The sequence below is a fragment of the Lissotriton helveticus genome, chromosome 5_1, assembly GCF_964261635.1.
Source record: "Lissotriton helveticus chromosome 5_1, aLisHel1.1, whole genome shotgun sequence".
NCBI lineage: Eukaryota > Metazoa > Chordata > Amphibia > Caudata > Salamandridae > Lissotriton > Lissotriton helveticus.
This window is the reverse complement of record NC_136065.1, coordinates 1,369,593,745-1,369,615,038: the sequence shown is the minus strand read 5'-3', so window position 1 is coordinate 1,369,615,038 and position 21,294 is coordinate 1,369,593,745. Positions and strand designations below refer to the sequence as shown.

Below are 21,294 nucleotides of genomic sequence, written 5' to 3'. Positions count from 1 at the left end.
GTCTAAGGTTTTGACGGGACACAGAACTCTTGTAGGAAGGCACTGAAGTCCTTCTTTTGAAGTGTCACGGCCATTTCGGGCTGGAGTCATCTCTTTTTTCACCTAATTTCGAGAGCGCATTCTTAGGGGTCAAGATTGGTCGCCGGCCTCTCTTTAGGTATCGCTGTCTCAGCTGCCGGTATTTCAGTTGTCATCTTCTTGGGCCACTCTCGCTTCAGTTGACCTTCGACTGCAGTGTCTTTTCAGAGGTTGGACCTACTTAGGTGTTCTTGGTGTGGGACCAGAAGGGTTCTTATGACCTCAACTTGCTTTCCGTCTGCAAGATTTTCAGTACCCAAACTGTCTAGGATTCTGTAGTCCGATGTTACCGGCTCGCTTATCCCTTGTTTTATTAGCGTTACCAGTCCACGCTTTTCTTGTGCTCCTGCTTAACGTCAATTAGCTATTTTTCGCCATCTGAGCACTCTCCCTCAGTTCCTTAGGTGATAGTCTCCTCCTCCTCCTTGTTCAACAGCCCGAGGTCTCCTAATGAAAGAGTTCCTACTGCCCCTGTATGGCATACTGTGCCTGCCTTTGCTTCTCCTTTACTCTCAGCATTTTCACCTTTAACGCTGCCCAAGCCTCACCTCCCTCTGTATTGTGGTCTCCCGTTAGGCAGCGGTCGGTCACACACACACACCTACCTACCTACCTACCTGGTGGATATGCCTATTGGCAAACATGTGGTGGCAGTCTGGGCAGAATCAGAAAGGTGTATCCTTCATTTCCCTCAGAGCAGGAGTGCAACCTGCTTACACTTTCTCCAGCCTTTCCTCAAATGCTGACCATGTGCCACCTTACTTTGGTGTCTTTCGGTGGAAATCTGTGAATGTCTTCGACAAGACTCCGTCCATTCTGCTACAGTGATGTTTTTACCCATCAACTTCTATTTTGCTTCAACGATCTATCAATTTCTTTCTTTTGTCTTTCAACATTTTGGAGAGCTTTCAGCAATGCTTCTAGAGACAACAGCAGAAAATAAAATCTGAACATGGTAACCACGGACAAGGGCTTCCAGGGCAGGAGTCCATCATCAGGAAATGAGAGAAAGAAAACTACAAGAGGGGAGTTACAGACCCAACCACTAGATGGCAGAAAAATGCACAGCTTGTGAATCCAGAAAAACTTTACACTGAAAAATATTAATTTTGCACAACTACACAGGTGAGCGGTGGGAGAGTGCTTACAGAGTATTTCCTCTGTAATATATTTAACAACGTGTAAGTGGAACTTACACACATATGCTAGTCTTTTAGCAAAGATACATTTCTTACTTCTTTCTGCCTTTCCTCCAAGCCATCTCCCAACCCAACTCAGTCTTCAGTGTTTCTGTGTCTCTATGCTTTTTTCCCGTTTCTTTTTCTCGCTGTCTCTGCCCCTTGTTTCTTGGGGTCCTCCTCCTTCCCTCTTGGTTGCCATTCCCCCTCCAAGAAGGGATGGTCTATGCCACTCAGGAGTGACCAGGAGGCACGGGAGACGAATGCCCACCGATGTCGGAGATGCAGGAGAGTTGACGGTACCCTAAAAGTTGCAGCTGTGCAGACAAGGCGATGCTGTGGAAGACCAGGAACTGTTTACGAGCTGTCCCAAGTCTGATGTCAAGAGCCAGGGGGTTGGTGTCTTTCGGAAGCACCAATAAGCCTTGGCAACGGCAACCAACATAGTATGCGAAAAAGGTGCAATGTTGGGACCAGCAAGGTCCAAGTGACTTACCACGAGCAGGTAAGTCAGAGCAGGCCTGAGCAAGCAGGAGAGCCCACTGGAGCCAAAGAAGACCCTCAAGAGCACCCAGGAGCCGAAGGCACAGGGTTTGCAAGAGGACCACAAGCAGCTCACCAAAGGATGAAGGCCGATGTGGTGCAGGTGAAGATCTTGGCTGCAGGAAATGCTTGGGGCTGGATCTTCTTGGAACCCGCAGATCTGTGGTGAAGAGAGTCAACAAGCCTTGGCAACGCAAGTCGACTCAGTGCACAGGGCTACTGCTCTAGCAGTTCTGATGAGGGATACTGGCTTCAAACTTGCTATGAAGACCATGCAGGCATTGAGGGAGTTGCAGAACCACCACCTGTGTTGCTGAACCTTTCAATGTCCGTAAGAACTCAGGACCAGCAGAACTATGTGCTTTGTTGTGGTGCCTGCAGATGCAGGGAAGTGACTCCTTCTTTTCAAGGGAGATTCCTTCGATGTTTTGGATGCCCAGAGGCCGGGAGAAGAACTTGTATGGAGCACAGACAACGCAGAAGACTGGCAGGACGACTATACCAGGAGCAGCAGTAGTCTTCCCAGTTGCAGTCTCTGTTCCAAAGCGAAGTCCAAAGTTCCCAGATGGTTGACGATGAAGTGGTTTTGGATCTGAATCTTGTCCCACGACCCATCTAAGAAACCACCCATAGGTAAGCCCTTAAGTACCCTAAGGAAAGGGTTGGGACAATTCAGAGGACCCTCCCACAGGAGGGGCAGGACAGTGGGGAGGATACTCCCATGTCCTTTGTCCAGTTTCACGCCAGAGCGGGAGCCAATGGCTCCCTGAATTGGTTCCATCTGGAGTATGCAAGGAGGGCACGAAATGTGCACTTCAAAGCAGTCTACTGGTGCTGACAAGCACCTCACCCTGTCCCAATATACTAAGTACTGTCTGGGAGGTGGTCACACCTCCCTGTTACAGGAAACTTATTGTCCTGTCTTCCCCTGCTCGAGCTTGGCTCAGTTGCAGGAGGGCAGAATTGTGTCTCTGGTCAGCAGCCATAGTTTGCTGTCCAGGTCTAGAAGACTGGTACCCGGAGCACTGAGGGCCTCCAGGAAGAGCTTTCCATGCATGGAATCACACTGTTTACAGTGTTTGGGTATGATTCTAACATGTGTGATACCAAACACGACCGGGTTCGTTACATCCAGTTTAGAGCTAGCCATCGCATAATGACGCATAGCCACTCTATGTATCATAATGGCTGATGCAATTACAACACGGGGACAATGGGCTCCGTAGTTTGTAGGGGTGTCCTGCTTATGCAGGGGCACCTTCACACTTAGAACCTAGCAACCTGCCTTCAGGATTGAAAGGCCTGCCTTAGGGGTGACTTATCTATACTACTATTATAAAGAGAGAACACACACCTTTGAGCCAGGTAAACTCGGGAACCACAGCGCCAATCCACACACCCGATACATTGTAGAAATTGTCAGGATGTGCAGATGGACATAGGCTATAAAAAATACAAAAAAAACATACATTTAAAAATATAACTTTTAAAAAAAAAGTAGTGCCCTGAAAGTAGCGCCGGCCGCGACGCTGCGCTTGCCGCGACATGCGCGATGACGAGGAGGAGCGGCGGACATGGAGCGACGGTGAAGTGAGGAGCGCGGGGAGAAGCGGCGGCTCAGGTGCGTCATGATGAAGAGGAGCGGAGGACATGGAGCGGCGGTGAAGTGAGGAGCACGGGAAGGAGCGGCAGCTCAGGTAAGGTAAAGGCACATTGGAGTCAGGGCGGGAGGGAGTCGGGGCGGGAGGGGGTCGGGGCGGGAGCGGGTGTGCACAGAGGCACGGTTGGGAGGGGGCGGGAGGGAGTCGGGGCGGGAGGGGGTCGAGGCGGGAAGGGGTGTGCACAGAGGGACGGGCGGGAGCCCTTAGTGCACGCAAGCATCAAATGCTGCCCCCGCCCCTTTCTGCCCCAGCAACGCTGGGGTGGGCTGCTAGTAGGTTGTAAGTGCAATGGCCTCCGATATAAGGAAACTTATATTTGTCTTAAGTGGTGCTAGCACCAGCCTACACAGGCTGCAATGGTAGGCCTGTAGTCACCATTTGTGTGGTCTCCCATTTGTGGCATAGTACATGCTACAGCCCATGGGGGACCCCTGGTGTACCTATGCCCTGAGTACCTTAGTACCGGGACTTATAAGGATACATCAGTAGCCAATCTGGGGGGGTACCTAAGTACTCACCATGTCCAATTTAGAGAAGAAGCACAGAACTGGTGTCTTTATTTGCAGGATCCCAGTCGAATTCGTCAGTAAAATATAATGACACCAGCAAAAAGTGGGGTTGACCATGAAAGCAGATCCCACTTTCCTACAATATCACAAGAAGTTCGCCGCTAATAGAAGGATCAGTCTCTGACAGTGATGACTGATGGGAAGTTGCTGAGAATGATGGCCTCCTACACCCCACTATTCCCACATGCGAGGTTACACATGAAACCGATCCAGGACTTGATCCTGAACCAATGGTCACAAGTGATGCAGAGTTGGGAAAACCTGGTGGTGTGCGATGCAAAAAGTACAGGAGAACATGGTGTGGTGGAACAGAGAAAATATAACAGTAGGAAGACCCTTCAAGCTACCAACTCCAACAGTAAACATCACCACAAATACCTCTCACATGGGATGAAGACCACATATTGGGAGCTCAACATTAGAGTACTCTGGAAGTCAGGGGATGCGGTAAAACACATAAACTTACTAGAACTTTGCCCAAAGGACGCATCCACCAACAAGTGCACCAACACCCATGTGGAACCTAAATGTGGTGCTTACACAACTGATGAAGGAACCACTTGAACCACTCTCCATTAAAATTTATCATGCTCAAGATAGCGTTTCTAATTGCAATGTCATTGCTTCACAGGGTAATTGAGCCACAAGTACTCACTATACAGTAGCCATGCCTCCAACAACACAAAGACAGGGATGTCTTGAATATCAACCCACACTTCCTGCAAAAGGTCAAATTTCACTTTCACATAAACCAAATAATCCAGATACCTAGTTCTTTAAAAAAACTAAAACTCATGCCAAAAGAGCTCCACATTCACTGGACTCAAGCACGGCAAAAATGTACTACCTGCAGAGAACAAAACCAATCACAAAAACAGTTCTTTGTATCATTTGCATACAATAACAAAGGAATGGCAGTTAGTAACAACACATTGCAAGCTCAGACAGTCCAAATGTGTTACAAAAAACCTGGCAATCTGAAAGAAACACGTTAGTGTTAGATTCCTTACCTTAGAATATCCCCAGGCATCAGACTGGATCCGGAAAGTTTTCGTCAGCAGTACCCCTGCGCGTCGCTAGGCGTTGTCTGCGGCTCTGCGTTCGGCGTCGTAATCGCCGGGATGACGTTGTTGGAGTACTTAGACGCCGCCCTCGCGCGCTGACAACAGTTATTTTTTCCGCGCCAGCAAGCGCAGATCCGGGAAGAGCAGTACTCTTAGTCCTTTTTTGCATACCTTTAGATCATTTTTAATCACTTCTCGAGTCGACCTTCGACTCGCGCTGCCGGTAGGGATGCCTGGGTTTAAACCTTGCGAGGACTGTCACCACTTGATGTCGGTGACCGAGGTCCGGCAGTTGGCTCCGCGCCGCTCGAGGTCCCGGTCTAGGAGGAAGTTGAGGGACCGGTCGCGGAGCCGCAGTTATCGCCGCTCGACGAGTCCCCACCACTCGCGGGCTCCAAGTCCTCAGGTAAGTCGAGGAAATCGAAAAAGGAGTCGAAGAGGCATCATCGCTCTTCCGACTCCCCCCGACGCTTGTGCGACGCGGCCAAAGGGTTTAGGCGACACCGCTGGAGCCGCAAGCGCCGCATCCAGCTCCACACCCGCCGGTCCCTGGGCTGCACGCAACGCCGGAGGAGATACGTGACTTCCTCGTGACCATGAGGACTCACTTCCCTACGTCGGACCCTGTCGAGGCGCCTTCGGGCCCCGCGGGTCCATCTGGGAACCCTAGCGGGCCGGCGGCTCCGGCCCCGACGCCGCAGGGCCCCGCACGATCCAGGCCTGGATCCGGGTTGTCGCCAGTCAATCTTATGACTCCTCCGCTGGCGCCGACCCCGAGGGTGTCGCACACGATGCCGTCCCTGGACGACGTCGTCCCCAGCCCCGGTCCAGGTCCGGCGTCGGACTGGCTCCGCCCGGCGCCTTCTCTTGGCACCGATGGGTAAGCACTTCACCTACGACCCGGCTCCATCTGACTATCAGGAGATGGATGACGAGGGGGACTGGGAGGGGTCTGAGGACCCTCTGGCACTGCAGTGCCAGTTGAGCCAGGACTGGGCAGATGAGCTAGGGGAGGCCAGTGGTCTGGACACTTTGCCCGACACTGGATTCGTCTCTTCTACCTCCGTGGCTACGGAGGAGGGGGCTGCTTACAGCATGGTGTTGAACAGGGCGGCCAAGGCCTTTGCTCTTGAGCTCATTGTCGTGGCCGTGAGGACTAACCTCCTCACTGAGGTGCTCAAACAGCAGGCAAGCTCCTCGGAGCCTCTACTGCCGTACAATGAAGCCCTCACCGTTGGGCACCTGGTCCAAACCCTCCACAGCCCTCCCTGTGGATCAAAATGTGGCCCGACGCCACCGCCCGGCTCTGGGTCAACCTAGCTTCCTGTCCGTTCACCCCACCCCTAGAGCCTGGTGATCCAGGCCTCTACCTCCCAGACCGCATTCCCGACCGCTCCTCTGGATCGGGAATCCAAAAGGTACGATCAGTTTGGGAAGAAACTGTTCTCCTCCTTGAGATTGGGGCTGCGGTCTGTCAACATCGCCTGCCTTTTGGACTGTTACACCTACTCTCTGTGGGATACGTTTGCGGAGGTGCTGCCACATTGCCTGGAGGAGGCCCGGTCAAAGCTCGCGCAAGCCCTGGCGGAAGGGCGGGATGCAGCACGCTACTCAATACGGTGTGGACTCGACACAATGGACTCGCTGGGTAGGGCGATTGCAACGACGGTGGCGGTTTGTCGCCACGCCTGGCTGAGGTCCGCCAACTTTTCGGGGGATGTCCAGGCCACCCTCTTGGACATGCCCTTTGATGGCCGTCGCCTCTTTGGCGACAAGGCGGATAGTGCGCTGGAGCGTTTCAAGGACTCCAGGGCTACGGCCAAGTCCTTGGGCCTAGGCCAACGCCAGCAAACGTCTGCTTTTCGCTCCTTTTGTGGCCAAGGAATGGGCGCCCCCACACGTCCAGCCAGCCACAGACCGCAGACCCAGGCTCAAAGTGGTCGTGGACAAGGTTACCGCTGTGGCGGTACCGGCGGGCACTGGCAGGGTCAGTCCACACCCGCCCCTGCAGCATCTGCCTCAAAGCCTTCCTAGTCCGGCATTTCAGACCCATTCGTCGCCAGTGGGGGGGCAGGGTCCGCCATCACCTCCCCAACTGGCGTACCATCACGTTGGACAGGTGGGTGCTGCAAATCGTCCGAAGGGGCTACTCCCTCCCCTTCGAGGTGAACCCTCCAGCCATGCCACCGCAGTACCACCGCATGTCGGGGGATCACTTGCAACTTCTGCAGGAGGAAGTTATGGCCCTCTTGGCCAAGGGGGCCATCGAGCACATTCCTGGGCCAGAAGTAGGACGTGGTTGCTATTCCCACTACTTTCTGGTACCCAAGAAGGGCAAAGGAGGCCTACGCCCTATCTTGGACCTACGGAGCGTCAACGGCTTCCTCCGGAAGGAGAAGTTCGAGATGCTGAGTTTGGCTCAGGTCCTAGCTGCCCTGGACCCAGAAGACTAGATGGTAGCGTTGGACTTGCAGGACGCGTATATTCCACATCCCCGTCCTGCCTGCCCACCGGCGTTACCTGCGGTTGACGGTAGGCCACGAGCACTTCGGCCTTACCAGCAATCACCGGTGTTCACGAAACTGATGGCGGTGGTCGCAGCTCACTCATCTGCCCAGATTAGGGGTTTCAGTCTTCCCCTATCTTGACAATTGGTTGTTGAGGGCGGGCTCGCCCCAGACAGTCGTCTCCCTCCTCCAGACTACGGCGGACCTCCTGCACTCCCTGGGGTTCTCCATCAACGTGCCGAAGTCACACCTGTGCCCCTCTCAGAAGCTCCTTTTCATCGGAGCGGTTCTGGACTCAGCGCAGTTTCGGGTTTATCCCCCCGAACAACGGGTTTGGGATATTCAGGCTCTGATTCCGATCTTTCAGCCTTTATCCTGAGTCTCGGTCAGGTTGACGCTGCGGCTCCTGGGGCTGATGGCCTCCTGCATCCTTCTGGTGCATCACGCCAGGTGGCGGATGCGTGCTCTGCAGTGGGACCTGAAGTTTCAGTGGGCACAGCATCAGGGCAACCTGTCCGACCACGTCCTGATCTTGGAGGGCACTGCGAGCCAGTTGCAGTGGTGTCTCTCGAACCGCGATTGGGTCAGTGGAAGATCTCTCTCCCTTCCCCAACCGGAGCACGTAGTGGTGACAGATGCGTCCCTCCTGGGATGGGGGCCACATGGGAGAGAGGGAGATCAGAGGCCTCTGGTCTCCGGCAGAGTCCCGGCTCCATATCAACCTTCTGGAGCTGCGGGCGATCCGTCTTGCACTGAAGGCATTCCTTCCCTATGTCCGGGGAAGTGTAGTGCAGGTGTTCACGGACAACACCACTGCCATGTGGTACTGCAGCAAACAGGGCGGGGTGGGGTCGTGGACCCTCTGTCAGGAGGCTCTGTGCCTCTGGACATGGCTGGAACACCAGGGCGTCACCCTGGTAGTTCAACACCTGGCAGGTTCCCTGAACGTCAGGGCGGACAAACTCAGTCGCAGGTGCATGATGGATCACGAATGGCGTCTGAACTCGGACGTGGCGCAAAGTCTCTTTCAGCAGTAGGGAGAGCCTTGGTTAGATCTATTCGCCACCGAAGAGAACGCGCAATGTCATCAGTTCTGCACGTTGGAATTTCCAAGGCGGCACCCGCTCGGAGACGCTTTTCATCGTGAGTGGAGCTGCGGTCTGTTGTACGCCTTTCCGCCTATACCACTTCTGCCCAGAGTGCTGAAGAAGATCAGGTGAGACCGGGCCCAAGTCATCCTTGTGGCTCCGGACTGGGCACGAAGATACTGGTTTCCCGAGCTACTCAGCATGTCAGTCGATCCCCCGATTCGTCTGCCTCTTCAGGAGGACCTTCTGTCGCAGCAGCAGGGAACAGTCCTCCACCCGAACCTGTCCAGTCACCACCTCCATGCGTGGAGATTGAGCGGTGACAGTTGAGGCCATTTGATTTGCCTCCTGAAGTCTGTGATGTGATTCTGGCAGCCAGGCGTCCCTCCACAAAAACGGTATACGCCTGCAGGTGGAACAAATTTGTGGCATGGTGCACAGCAAAGGCTGTGGATCCACTCTCTGCCCCCCTTTCAGAGGTTCTCCTCTTCCTTCGGTCTCTTGCCGAGCAGGGCTCTGCTCTGGGCACTCTCAAGGGCTACCTCCCGGCCATTTCAGCCTTCTTAAGGCTTCCTGATCAGCCTTCTCTTTTCAAGTCCCCTGTTGTAAATAGATTCTTGCAAGTCATCACACACATGTTTCCTCCTGTTCCCTCCGTGATGCCTCAGTGAGACTTGAATCTTGTTCTGACTTATCTGATGTGTGCTCCCTTTGAGCCACTTCATAACTCTCCTCTTCATCTTCTGACTCTTAAAACTGCATTCCTGGTTGCAATCACCTCTGCCAGGAGAGTGAGTCAGCTCCAGGCTCTGTCTTCAAAACCTCCTTTCTTCTCTGTCCATCCAGACAAAGTTGTTCTGAGGACTCATCCTTCTTTCCTGTCCAAGGTAGTCACAGCCTTTCACATCGGGCAGTCCATCACCCTGCCCACCTTCTTTCCGCCTCCGCATTCTTCGAAGGAGGAAGGGAGGCTCCACCGTCTGGACCCAAAACGTGCGCTCTCCTTCTATCTAGATCGCAAACGCCAGTTCCGGGTGGATGACCAGCTCTTTGTTTGTTATGTGGGCGATAATAAGGGACGGGCGGTGCACAAGCGGACCATCTCTCGGTGGGTTGTCTTGTGCATCAAGGTTTGCTACTCCTTGGTGAAAAAGGAGCCTCCTGTTGGGCTGCGTGCCCATTCCACTCGGGCCACGGTGGCTACTAGTGCCCTGGGTCGGGGAGCCCCCTTGCTGGTAAGGAATCTAACACTAAAGTGTTTCTTTCAGATGCACAAGTTACTTACCTTCGGTAAGGATATATCTGTAAGAAACATTAGTTCGTGTTAGATTCCTTACCGCCCCACCCATCCTCCCCGTTGTGTTAACCGATATCTAGGGTTAAGGTATCTCCCTTTGAGGGCCCTAGTTTCATGGCACCAGTGTCGTTTTCTTGCATGGCTCTGCGTTCCTGGCGCGGAAAGCTATGTACAGAACTGATGTTGGCGCACGAGGACGGCGTCTAAGTACTCCGACGACGTCATCCCGGTGATCACGACTCCGACGACGGATGCGGAGCCGCAGTTGACGCCTAGCGACGCGCAGGGGTACTGCTGACGAAAACTTTCCGGATCCAGTCTGATGCTTGGGGATATTCTATGGTAAGGAATCTAACACTAACTAATGTTTCTTACAGATATATCGTTACCGAAGGTAAGTAACTTGTGCTACAGCGGGAAACCAAACCAAAAAGAACAGTTGACCAGAAAGAAGGGAGCCACCATATCTTTTCCTAGCTAAGATCCCTCTGAACAACATGTGTATGGCAAGCTCATGGTTGTCAGTTCACAAAACACTACTGCATTGAAATTCAGGCGGACGGAAGGCACCGATGGGTCAAAGAGTACTGAAGCATTTATCGGCTAGCTCAGCCTCATTTACAACCCATCACCACAGTGAGGAAACCAGGATGAAATTCTCTAAAAGATTCACACTGTAAAACAAAATGGTTACTTACCGGCAGAAGTAGTTTTGCAGCTTGAAAAGTTTTCTGGATTCACACACGACCCACCCACCTCACCAGGAAATAAGGTAAGAAAAAGCTAACAAGAGCAAAAGGGAGTAAAAGCCAAGAGGAAGCCTATGGGGCACTAAAATACAGTCACCGAAAAAGAATCTTAAGATGGAGACCACTCACAGGGGCTTCCAGTGTGGGCGTCTTATGTCAGGAGAAGGTTGGACTAGGCACCAAATGGTGAAAACCGTTAACACCCAACAACAACAAAAAGGAGAAAGAAAAGAGACTATTACAAGAGGAGAGTGCGAGTCTCATCCACTAGATGGCAGAATAAGGTACAGCATGTGAATACAGAAGCTGCAAAACAACTCATACCTGTAAGTAACCATTTAGTTCTTTGCAAAGTTAGACAATTGGGAGCAACTTCAACTTTAGTACTAGAAATAAAATTGATAGACACACCTCTAATAACAGTATGAATTGGCTTTGACACATCCTTGTGGCCACGCCAATGTAGGCATTTTGCTTTTTTTATTATTAAAAGTTAAGCATTTACTGTTTTTTTTCTTTCAGGCACTGCTCTCAGTTTTGCTGCCCAGTCATGGCCGTCTGAAGGCCCTTATCGAGGAAGTGCTGGATATGGAGTTGATCCACCAACGAGCTGAGCATGGGGCAATGGATGTACCTCAACTGGTGCTTTTTATACTGGACATGATGGCAATGCTATGTGCTCCCATCCGAGATAAAGAGGTGCAGAGGCTCAGAAGTCTGACTGATACAGTGGAACTCTTCAAGTGAGTTTTAATGTATGTATGATGTAGTAATGGGTCCTTGTAAACCAGGTAGCAGGTGAAGATTTTGATGATGGTTTGAGTCTAACACACCGCTATCCAACATTGTATCTTTTATATACTCACACGCTTAAATCATTCCCTATTGTCAGGCTGGGAATCCCTGGTACATTAAAATAGCAGTGTACTGTCTAAAAATATACAACATATAGTATATAATGCAAAAAAGCTATAGGCATGAAGAAACCTAGTATGTTTAGTAACACATCCACCTCATCTGAATGAACCAACACTTTAGCCAATAAGGTGGAAGCTTATGCACCCCTTCTGCCCCAGAGGCCACCATAGATCACATATCTACTGCACGTCCTGTGTGAGGGATTCCCCTGTAAGAACTCTGCTCTAACCTTTTAGTGAACCTGAAAATGTTTCCATTTTTGATCTGCCCTGGATTTGAACCAACCCTTTCATCAGCTCTACTGTACTGTGAGATGTTTTTAGGGAAAGATTGTGTTCGAGGCATATGATCTGCAGAGTGTAAACTTAGCATTAGATCGCCACCTGGTGTTGGGCTCGGATGATTGCAGGTTGTTGTCTTCTTGGAAGAAGTCTTTGTAGTCACGAGATAGGGGACTTCTCCCTTGGACAATACTGCGCATGGTCATCGACTCCATCCTCAGATTGTTTTTTTCCGCCACTGGGTTCGGATGAAAGTTCTCCGCTCCGGCTAGAAAAACTTTTCCAGCAACTTCGAAGCGTAAAAACTTTATACAAACAATATCGACATCGAATATACTACTACTACGACGCCATCAGCTTCATTCTGGTGCATCGACGCGGGCCGTTGGGCCTATCGGCGCCGTGCGGCCTACACCTCATGGACAGGACTCCGTTCAAGAGATGCCCGGTATGTCGAGCAAAATACCCTCATAGCGATCATCACGAGGTCTGCAACCTCTGTCTATCGCCAGATCACAACGAGTCGACCTGCACAGCTTGTGCATCCTTCCGATCGAAAAAGACCATTCGGGATCGGAGGGCCCGGTGACAAGAGATGAGGAGATCAGCCCCAGCACCGAAGGACATCTTCGATGACGAGGTTCCACTCGTCCCAGAAGAAGATTCGCCTGATCTCCAGATCATATCAGAGGCAGAGGACTCAGATGACTCGATTCCATCTCGTCAACCCGTGAGTACTCTTGCCCCTGCACCACAGACACTGCCCAAGCCAAAGGCAACGGTCAGCACTCTACCCAAGGGGCCCAGTCGAGACCAAAATATTCCCTCAAACGCCCCGCCTTCGGGCTCGGCTCCGAGGAAAACGACTACGCCTTCCGGTGACTCGGCACCGAGCAAACCACACGTGCCAATTCCACCTCTTCCATCGGCACCGAAGCACAAACATCCTTCGACACCGAAGGATTCTTCGACACCGAAGCCAAAACACCCTTCGGTAACACAAGACAAAGACCCTTCGGCACCCACGCCTAAACACGCACCGGTACCGAAGCCAAAAATTTTACCGGATCCGAAAGAAGCTCCGGCTCCGAAACCGTCCGGTTCCAAAAATAAACATGGAAAACCAGAGTACAACGCCTCAAAGCCAACGAGACCTGCTTCCACTCCAAGAACTACAACCTCGGTACCGAAGACTGCAGGGCCTGATTCAGAGTCCCCTAAACCCTCAGACAAGCCTAATAAACCAAAACCACCTTCGGCACCGAAGAATTTGCCACAGGACACTGCAACGCCTCCTAAAGCAAAAGACACCAAAACACCTCTATCGGCACCGAAAAAACCGACGCCAAAGAAGGTTGTAGAGGAAGAAGAACTGTTTAGACCAGATCCTAAACAAAAGAGGGTCTATATCAACCCAAAAACTGGACATGTGGAAGCTATTCCTCACAAAAAGAGACCAGCAGAAACACCACTTCTACCTGTGGTTCCTACCAAGAAGAAGGATTGTGCAACTTCTCCAATGCACCCTTCCTCTCCTTCACCTTCTTCCGCTCCTATCCCTCCTTACATTTCACCTACAGTTTCTTCTGTTCAATCTCCTGCATCATCACACCACACTGATGATGAGTATGATCTAGGTGGGGGGGGGATGACATACCAGACCCACATCCATACCCTGTAGATGAAGATATCAATCCAGATACATATCCTACAGATGACGATATATATGAGTTCCCACCACATAATGTGCCTGACATTCCTGATCCTCAGTCCTACCCAACAAAACGTTCCCCTCCGGAGGATAGTATTGGGTTTAACCACCTCTTAAATAGTGTTGCCCTTTACCACGGGGTTTCAGTGCACTCTGATGCCATTGAGGAGGATTTTTTACTGGATACATTTGAGCAGTCACAAAGGTCTAGGCAAATACTACCCATGATCAAAGGAGTTATTAAACATGCTCCTGAAAGATTTAAAGACCCTGAACGCTGTAGAGTGTTAAATCCAAGAATAGAAAAGAAATATAGACCAGCACCATCTGATCCAGTCTATATTAAGGGGCATCTGCCACTAGACTCTTTAGTAGTGTCCAATGCACGGAAAATAGCTAATTCCCAGACTTCTGGTGACACGCCCCCACCTGACAAGGAATCCAAGGTTATTGATGCGTCAGGTAAACGTATTGCTGCGCAAGCTACAAATATATGGCGCATAGCAAATACACAAGCCCTTCTCTCACGCTACGACAGGGATCACTACGATCAATTGGAAAAACTATTAGAGCACCTCTCAGATCAATTCAAAGATCAGGCAACAGAAATCATACTAGAAGGCAAATTAATATCCAATGCCTCAATAAAATGTGCACTAGATGTAGCTGACAGAGCATCCAGAGCAGTCAATACTAGTGTCATACTCGGACGATATGCGTGGTTACGCATTTCCGGGTTTAAGACGGAGGTGCAAACTACCATCTTAAACCAGCCTTTCAATCAGAACCAATTGTTTGGGCCGGAAGTAGACACTACATTAGAAAAAATGAAAAAGGACACAGACACAGCTAAGTCTATGGGAGCGTTACAATCCACACAGACTAGAAGTTCTTTTCGCTGCTCCTTTTATAGAGGAGGCTCCAAGCATACAGGAACAGATACAACATCAACTTTCAAGAAGCACACACAAACCTCCTCTAACAAAGGCTACTTTAGAGGAGGATACAGAGGCATTAATAATAAGGGAAGAGGTAGAGGTAACAACAACAACCGCTCCTCTTCCACTCCAAAACAGTTACTTCCCTCTGCTCCCCCAATAGCATTCCACTCCTGTAGGGGGAAGATTATCACAGTTCCTACCTGTCTGGAACTCCATCACAACAGACAGGTGGGTGAGACAGATTATCCAATATGGCTACTGCCTAGAACTCACAGCAACCCCCTCAAGCATACCACCCAGGCAGCGTCCAATGTCAACATACCATCTGACTCTGCTTCATCAGGAAGTTCTAGCGCTTCTACAGAAGGATGCTATACAATTGGTTCCTTTAGAAGAACAAGGAACAGGAGTTTACTCCCTGTACTTTCTAATCCCCAAGAAGGACGGGACACTAAGCCCAATTCTCGACCTCAGGCCCCTCAACCATTACATACAATCAGATAATTTTCACATGATCACTCTGCAACAAGGCGATTTTCTTTCAACACTAGACCTAAAGGACGCCTATTTTCACATTCCTATACATCCTGCTCACAGAAGGTATTTAAGGTTTGTAATACAAGGACAGCACTATCAGTTCAAAGTCCTTCCATTTGGGGTCACAACAGCACCACGAGTGTTCACAAAGTGCTTAGCAGTAGTAGCGGCACGTCTCAGAAGACAACAGATACATGTCTTCCCTTACCTCGACGATTGGCTCATAAAAACCAAATCATTCAGTCAATGTGTCCAACACACAAATCAGACAATTCAAACGTTACACAACTTGGGGTTCACAATAAACTACACCAAGTCGCACCTGCAGCCTTCGCATGTTCATCAGTATTATTATTATTATTATTATAGGGGCTTGTAAAGCGCCTGGTGACGCCTCCCGGCGTGTCCCCGCGCTGTGGAGAAAGAGCTTTGCAGTGTGGAACCAGAGACAGAGATTAGAGAGTAAAAAGATAGGTTTTTAACATTTTCCTGAATGATATTTCATCACTCTCTTGTCTGATGTGCATAGGGAGGGTGTTCCATTTTTTTGCTGTCAGAGTACGGAAGGATCTGCCTCCCATTCTAGCTTTTTTAGGGAGCGTTGTTTTAAGTAGACCTGTACCCAATGACCGTAAAGATCTACTAGGTACGTAGGGTGTAGCTAGATCAGACATATAGGGGGGGGCCTTGAGATGAATGATCCTGTGGCACCAGAGGAGCGCTTTGAATAGTATCCTCTTGCTAATGGGTAGCCAGTGAAGGGCAGCGAGGGAGGGTTTAGAGGGAGCTCTACGGGGGAGTCTCAGCACAAGTCGTGCAGCTGAATTTTGCAGGACTTGTAACTTCCTCATGTTTTTATCCGAAGTGCCCAGCAGCAGCACATTCCCGTAATCTATACGGGAAGTGACAAGTGCCTGAGTCATGGTGCGCCTGGCACTTAACGGTAAGAGATCCAGAGTACGATTAAGGGTTTTCATGACTCCAAAACACTTCCCTACTGTTTTTTTGACATGGCTGTCATAGGATAGTTTATTGTCTATCCAGACACCCAGATTCTTTGCTTCCTGGCTGGGAGTAGGTACGGGTCCCAGACAAGAGGGCCACCAATTATTGGTCCAATTTGTGTTATTGCCACCTATTATGAGCACCTCGGTTTTTGTTCCATTTAATTTGAGGCAATGCTCATTCATCCATGCAGCAAGCTTGCACATGCATGATTTAAAATTATCAGCCGCGGAGGAGGGAGCTTGGGACAGGGAGATCAGAAGTTGAGTATCGTCGGCGTAGGAGACAAGCTCTACGCCGAACGATTGGACTACCTCTGCCAATGGAGCCATATATAAGTTGAACAGGGTGGGACTCAGGGCAGAGCCCTGAGGCACCCCCTGATCTAATGACATGCTGTCCGAAAGGAAACTTCCCCTTTGGACCTGAAAGCTCCTATCTAGGAGCTACCATAAACACATCTACAGCTCTAGCGTATCCCAGTCCAGTCAGGATACACAGCATTCAGGCCTTAGTCTCCATTTTTCAACACCAGCAGTCTCTCCAAGCCAGAGTGTTCATGAGACTAATAGGCATGATGGCATCTTGCATCTTCATAGGTCCACATGCAAGACTGCAAATGCGCCCATTACAAGAATGTCTAGCACAACAGTGGAATCAGGCTCAAGGTCAGCTCACAGACCTGGTGTTGGTAGACAGCCGTACGTATCGCTCTCTGCAATGGTGGAACACCAAAAACTTGACAAGAGGACGGCCGTTCCTCGACCCCGTTCCACAAATAGTGCTCACGACAGACGCATCCCTCACAGGATGGGGAGCACATCTCTTACATTATACCACACAAGGCCAATGGAACAACCAACAAAAACTGTTCCATATCAACAGGATAGAGCTGCTAGCAATATTCTTCGCACTCAAAACGTTTCAATTACAAGTACAAAACAAAGCTGTCTTAATCCGGACGGACAATATGACAGCCATGTACTATATACAAAAACAGGGGGGGGGACACTCTCTGCAACTGTCCCAGCTCACACAGAACATTTGGAGATGGGCCATTCCTCAAAACTTACATCTGGCAGCAGAACACCTTCCAGGAGTTCACAATCAGATAGCAGATCTGTTGAGTCGGCAGTCACAACAGATTCACGAATGGGAAATACATCCACAAGTTCTTCAGCCATTCTTCCAAAGATGGGGGCATCCACAAATAGATCTGTTTGCCACCCACAAAAATGCAAAATGCCCAACCTTCGCCGCCAGGTTTCCACACACACGGTCCGAAGGCAATGCGATGTGGATGAATTGGTCAGGCAGATTTGCGTACGCTTTTCCGCCTCTCCCACTCATTCCACTAGTAGTGCGCAAGCTCAGACAACAGTCTCTCAAACTGATACTAGTAGCTTCCACATGGGCACGTCAGCCGTGGTTCACCACACTACTAGATCTCTTGCTGGTTCCACATCAAAAGTTACAGCTCACACCCTCCCTGTTAGCACAGAACCATGGAGAAATAAGACACCCAGAACCAAACCAACTGAATTTGGCGATCTGGCTCCTGAAGTCTTAGAGTTTGGTTACTTAAACCTACCACCAGACTGTATGAACATTATTAGGGAAGCTAGAAAACCCACTACCAGAGCGTGTTATGCCGGTAAGTGGAAAAGATTTGCAATTTATTGCAAAAATAATCACATTGATCCACTGGATGCTTCCATCCAAAATATCATCTGTTACCTTTTACATCTACAATGGTCCAATTTGGCTTATTCTTCCATATGCCTGCATCTTGCAGCAATTGCAGCCTATTTACAAAATAGGCAACATCTATCTCTCTTCAGAATACCTGCAATAAAAGCATTCATGGAAGGATTAAAATGAATAATCCCACCTAGGTTACCACCTGCTCTTGTATGGAACCTAAACATTGTCCTTACAAGACTCATGGGACCCCCTTTCGAGCCTTTACACAAATGTGAATTGCAATTTCTAACATGGAGAACTGCTTTCCTTGTTGCCATCACATCTCTCAGAAGAGTTAGTGAAATACAAGCATTCACAATACAAGAACCATTTTTTCAAAAACATCCCGAAAAAGTGGTTCTTAGGTCTAATCCTAAATTTGTACCAAAGGTTATCACTTCTTTTCATTTAAACCAATCTGTATAGCTACCAGTGTTTTTCCAAAACCCAGACTCTGTTGCAGAAAGGGCCATACACACCTTAGATGTTAAAGTAGCTCTGTTATACTATACAGATAGGACTAAATCCTTTAGAAAGACAAAACAATTATTTGTATCTTTCTCTCCTCCACACAAAGGCAACCCCATCTCTAAGGGGGGGATCGCCAGGTGGATTGTAAAGTGTATACAAATATGCTATCAAAAAGCTAAACATACACTAACAGTTCCTCCTAGAGCGCACTCCACTCGCAAACTAGGAGCCTCTATGGCTTTTTTAGGAAATATACCACTAGAGGACAGATGCAAGGCATCAACATGGTCTACAATACACACCTTCACTAAACACTATTGTGTTGATGTGCAGGCCAAGCAGCAAGCTGCAGTAGGCCAAGCTGTACTTAGAACTCTGTTTCAAAATACTGCAACGGATACAGGCGACCACCGCTAGGGGAGACACTGCTGCACAACCGATGCACAGTATACGATCTGCAGCTCATATGCCTCGAACGGAAAATGCTATTTACCAGTATGCATCTGTTCTTGGTATGTAGAGCTGCAGAGTCGTACACGCCCTCCCGCCTCCCCGGAACATGTATCCGTTCCAGTTCTCATCTTACTTAGATGCACACGCATGGATATCCTTTCTCTTTACTTCTACTAACTCCATCATTTCCCATCATGGCGAAAAACAATCTGAGGATGGAGTCGATGACCATGCGCAGTATTGTCCAAGGGAGGAGTCACCTATCTCGCGACTACAAAGACTTCTTCCAAGAAGACAACAACCTGCAATCATCCGAGCCCAACACCAGGTGGCGATCTAATGCTAAGTGTACGACTCTGCAGCTCTACATGCCAAGAACAGATGCATACTGGTAAATAGCATTTTCCTTTCCTTTTCTGTACCTGTGTGATGTTTGGTCTGACAAGTAACTGTCACCATGGCTGTAAGAAAGTTTACACTGATGACCCACACTCTGTGTATTTATTGTCTCTATCATAAACATAAGTCTGTGGATTGAAAGATTTGTAAGTCTTTCTAATCAGGGCAAAGACAGGAGGATGCATTATTTCTGATGAATAAAGAGAATTTTCCCCATTTGCAGATGCGCCCTCTTCGGGGGACGATTCCCTGAGAAATGCCCCGAAGCACTTCCATGAAGGAAGTGCAAAAGAGGAGGCTTGTTCAGTTTCCTGAGCATGATTTATTTAAAACAACATTTGTAGCCACCTCCTCTGCTGATAAATAAGAGTCTAAGCGATACAGAGACCCGCCTGTGATAAAGGAGAAGAAATCTTCACAGGAAATCTCCTCAACGGCAAACTCTTTGGCTTCATAGTTGACGCTGAAGATGTTGACAATGACCGCAACGACAACACTGTCGACGTTGAGCAATCGGCCAGTGAAGGGACCGGCGGCAACGATCATTCCATCGACCACAATGGCCATACCATCGACTCCATTACTGTTGGGATCCATGCAGTCAATGAAAAACATGGAAGGAGATGTTTTTTCACTTTTAAGGGTGAGGGATGTGCCTCCTTTTTTTCTTTTTTTCTTTTTTTTTCATTTATGTCAGCAAACAAACCATATACATCTGCATAATCAAATTATAAACAAAAAACCTTATTTATACAGTGTATTGCAGCATAATTCTATTTACAGTAGTGGTTCAATAATACATTAATTCATATCCAATTTGCTAAAGGAGACCACATTTTCTGCCCAAATAACTTTCTTTTAACTCCTTTTGATTTATAGACAGCGGTCTCTAAATAAAATGTCGAGAGTAATATAGATTGCCAATTATTAAAAACTGGTGGTTCTGCATCTAGGCATTGAGTTGTTATACAAAGATGAAAAATTGACATACAGATAAATAAAAATCCTTCCTCTGCTTCCATCCTAGTTCTAGTTTGATTTGCCTGCAGACCCATAATAATCATTTCTGCTGATAATTGCACCGGTATCCCCAAACTAGCATTGAAAAAATATTCAACATCAGTAATAAATTGATTCAATTTTGGACAGAAAAAAAACATATGAATAGCATCTGCAGCAATAAGGCCACACCGATTACATTTGTCCCCTTTTGTTGATTTCCATTTTGCCAATTTCTCAGGAGTATAATATAAGTCAAATAGGGACATAAAATGTTGGTTTTTCAAAGGGCCATTAAATAAAACTTTCATCGATAACTCAATTGCTCTAACCAGATCTATTCTGTCAGTTTCAAGTTTGCTTTGCCATTTATCCTCCCAATCACCCAGATCGTCGTCTAACTTATTTAACAAGAGTTGATAGATTGGGCCGATTTTAAGTCTTGCTCTTATTGCTTCTACAATACCATCTTTATTGCTCGTTAATTGATTTTGTGGGTTTTTTTGATCCAGAAAGCTTCGTAATTGAAGATATTAAAAAAATTCTGTCAAAAAAGAAAAGAAGCTATTTGATTTCCCTGAAATAAATCGCCTAATATGTATATCCCTGCTGAATACCACCTAACCATCACCTAATCCCTGAACACCTCTGGTAATGGAGAACAGCTATTTAAGGGTGTATAGTAATTCAACTTTGAATTCAAACCAGATCTACCTTTAACTTTCCTCCAGATTTCAAAAGCAGCCCACATAATTTTAAATTTCGTCTTTTTGTAGTAGCTGGGCTCAATTTCTCGCACTAAACATTGCTTGGCCTCTTTACCAAATACAATCTCATAAATTGAGGGGCTAACCGATTCCTCTATTGTGACATCATAGAAGATCAAAACACCCATATGTTTCAAAAGTGCAGCCCAATAGTACAAGCGAAAATTAGGGATCCCCCAACCTCCTCTATCTCTAGGTAATATACACGATTTCATCGCTCTCCTGGATCTACGATAGCTCCAAAGAAACCTAGAGCAGAGCCTGTCGACCGTAACAAAAAAAGATGTGGGAAAGAGGAGCGGGATCGTACGAAAGAGGTACAAAAATTTCGGGAA

At 48.6% G+C, this 21,294-nt stretch overlaps 1 protein-coding gene across 2 annotated transcripts in view; it reads left to right on the top strand.

Moving 5' to 3' along the window:
• TCP11 (t-complex 11) overlaps nucleotides 1–21,294 on the top strand; it is a 323,210-nt gene that overhangs the window by 100,792 nt on the left and 201,124 nt on the right. For both annotated transcript variants that reach the window (XM_078644306.1, XM_078644305.1), the window contains exon 5: nucleotides 11,257–11,477. In XM_078644306.1, coding sequence (XP_078500432.1) covers nucleotides 11,257–11,477 — 221 coding nt within the window. The remainder of the gene's footprint in view (nucleotides 1–11,256; nucleotides 11,478–21,294) is intronic.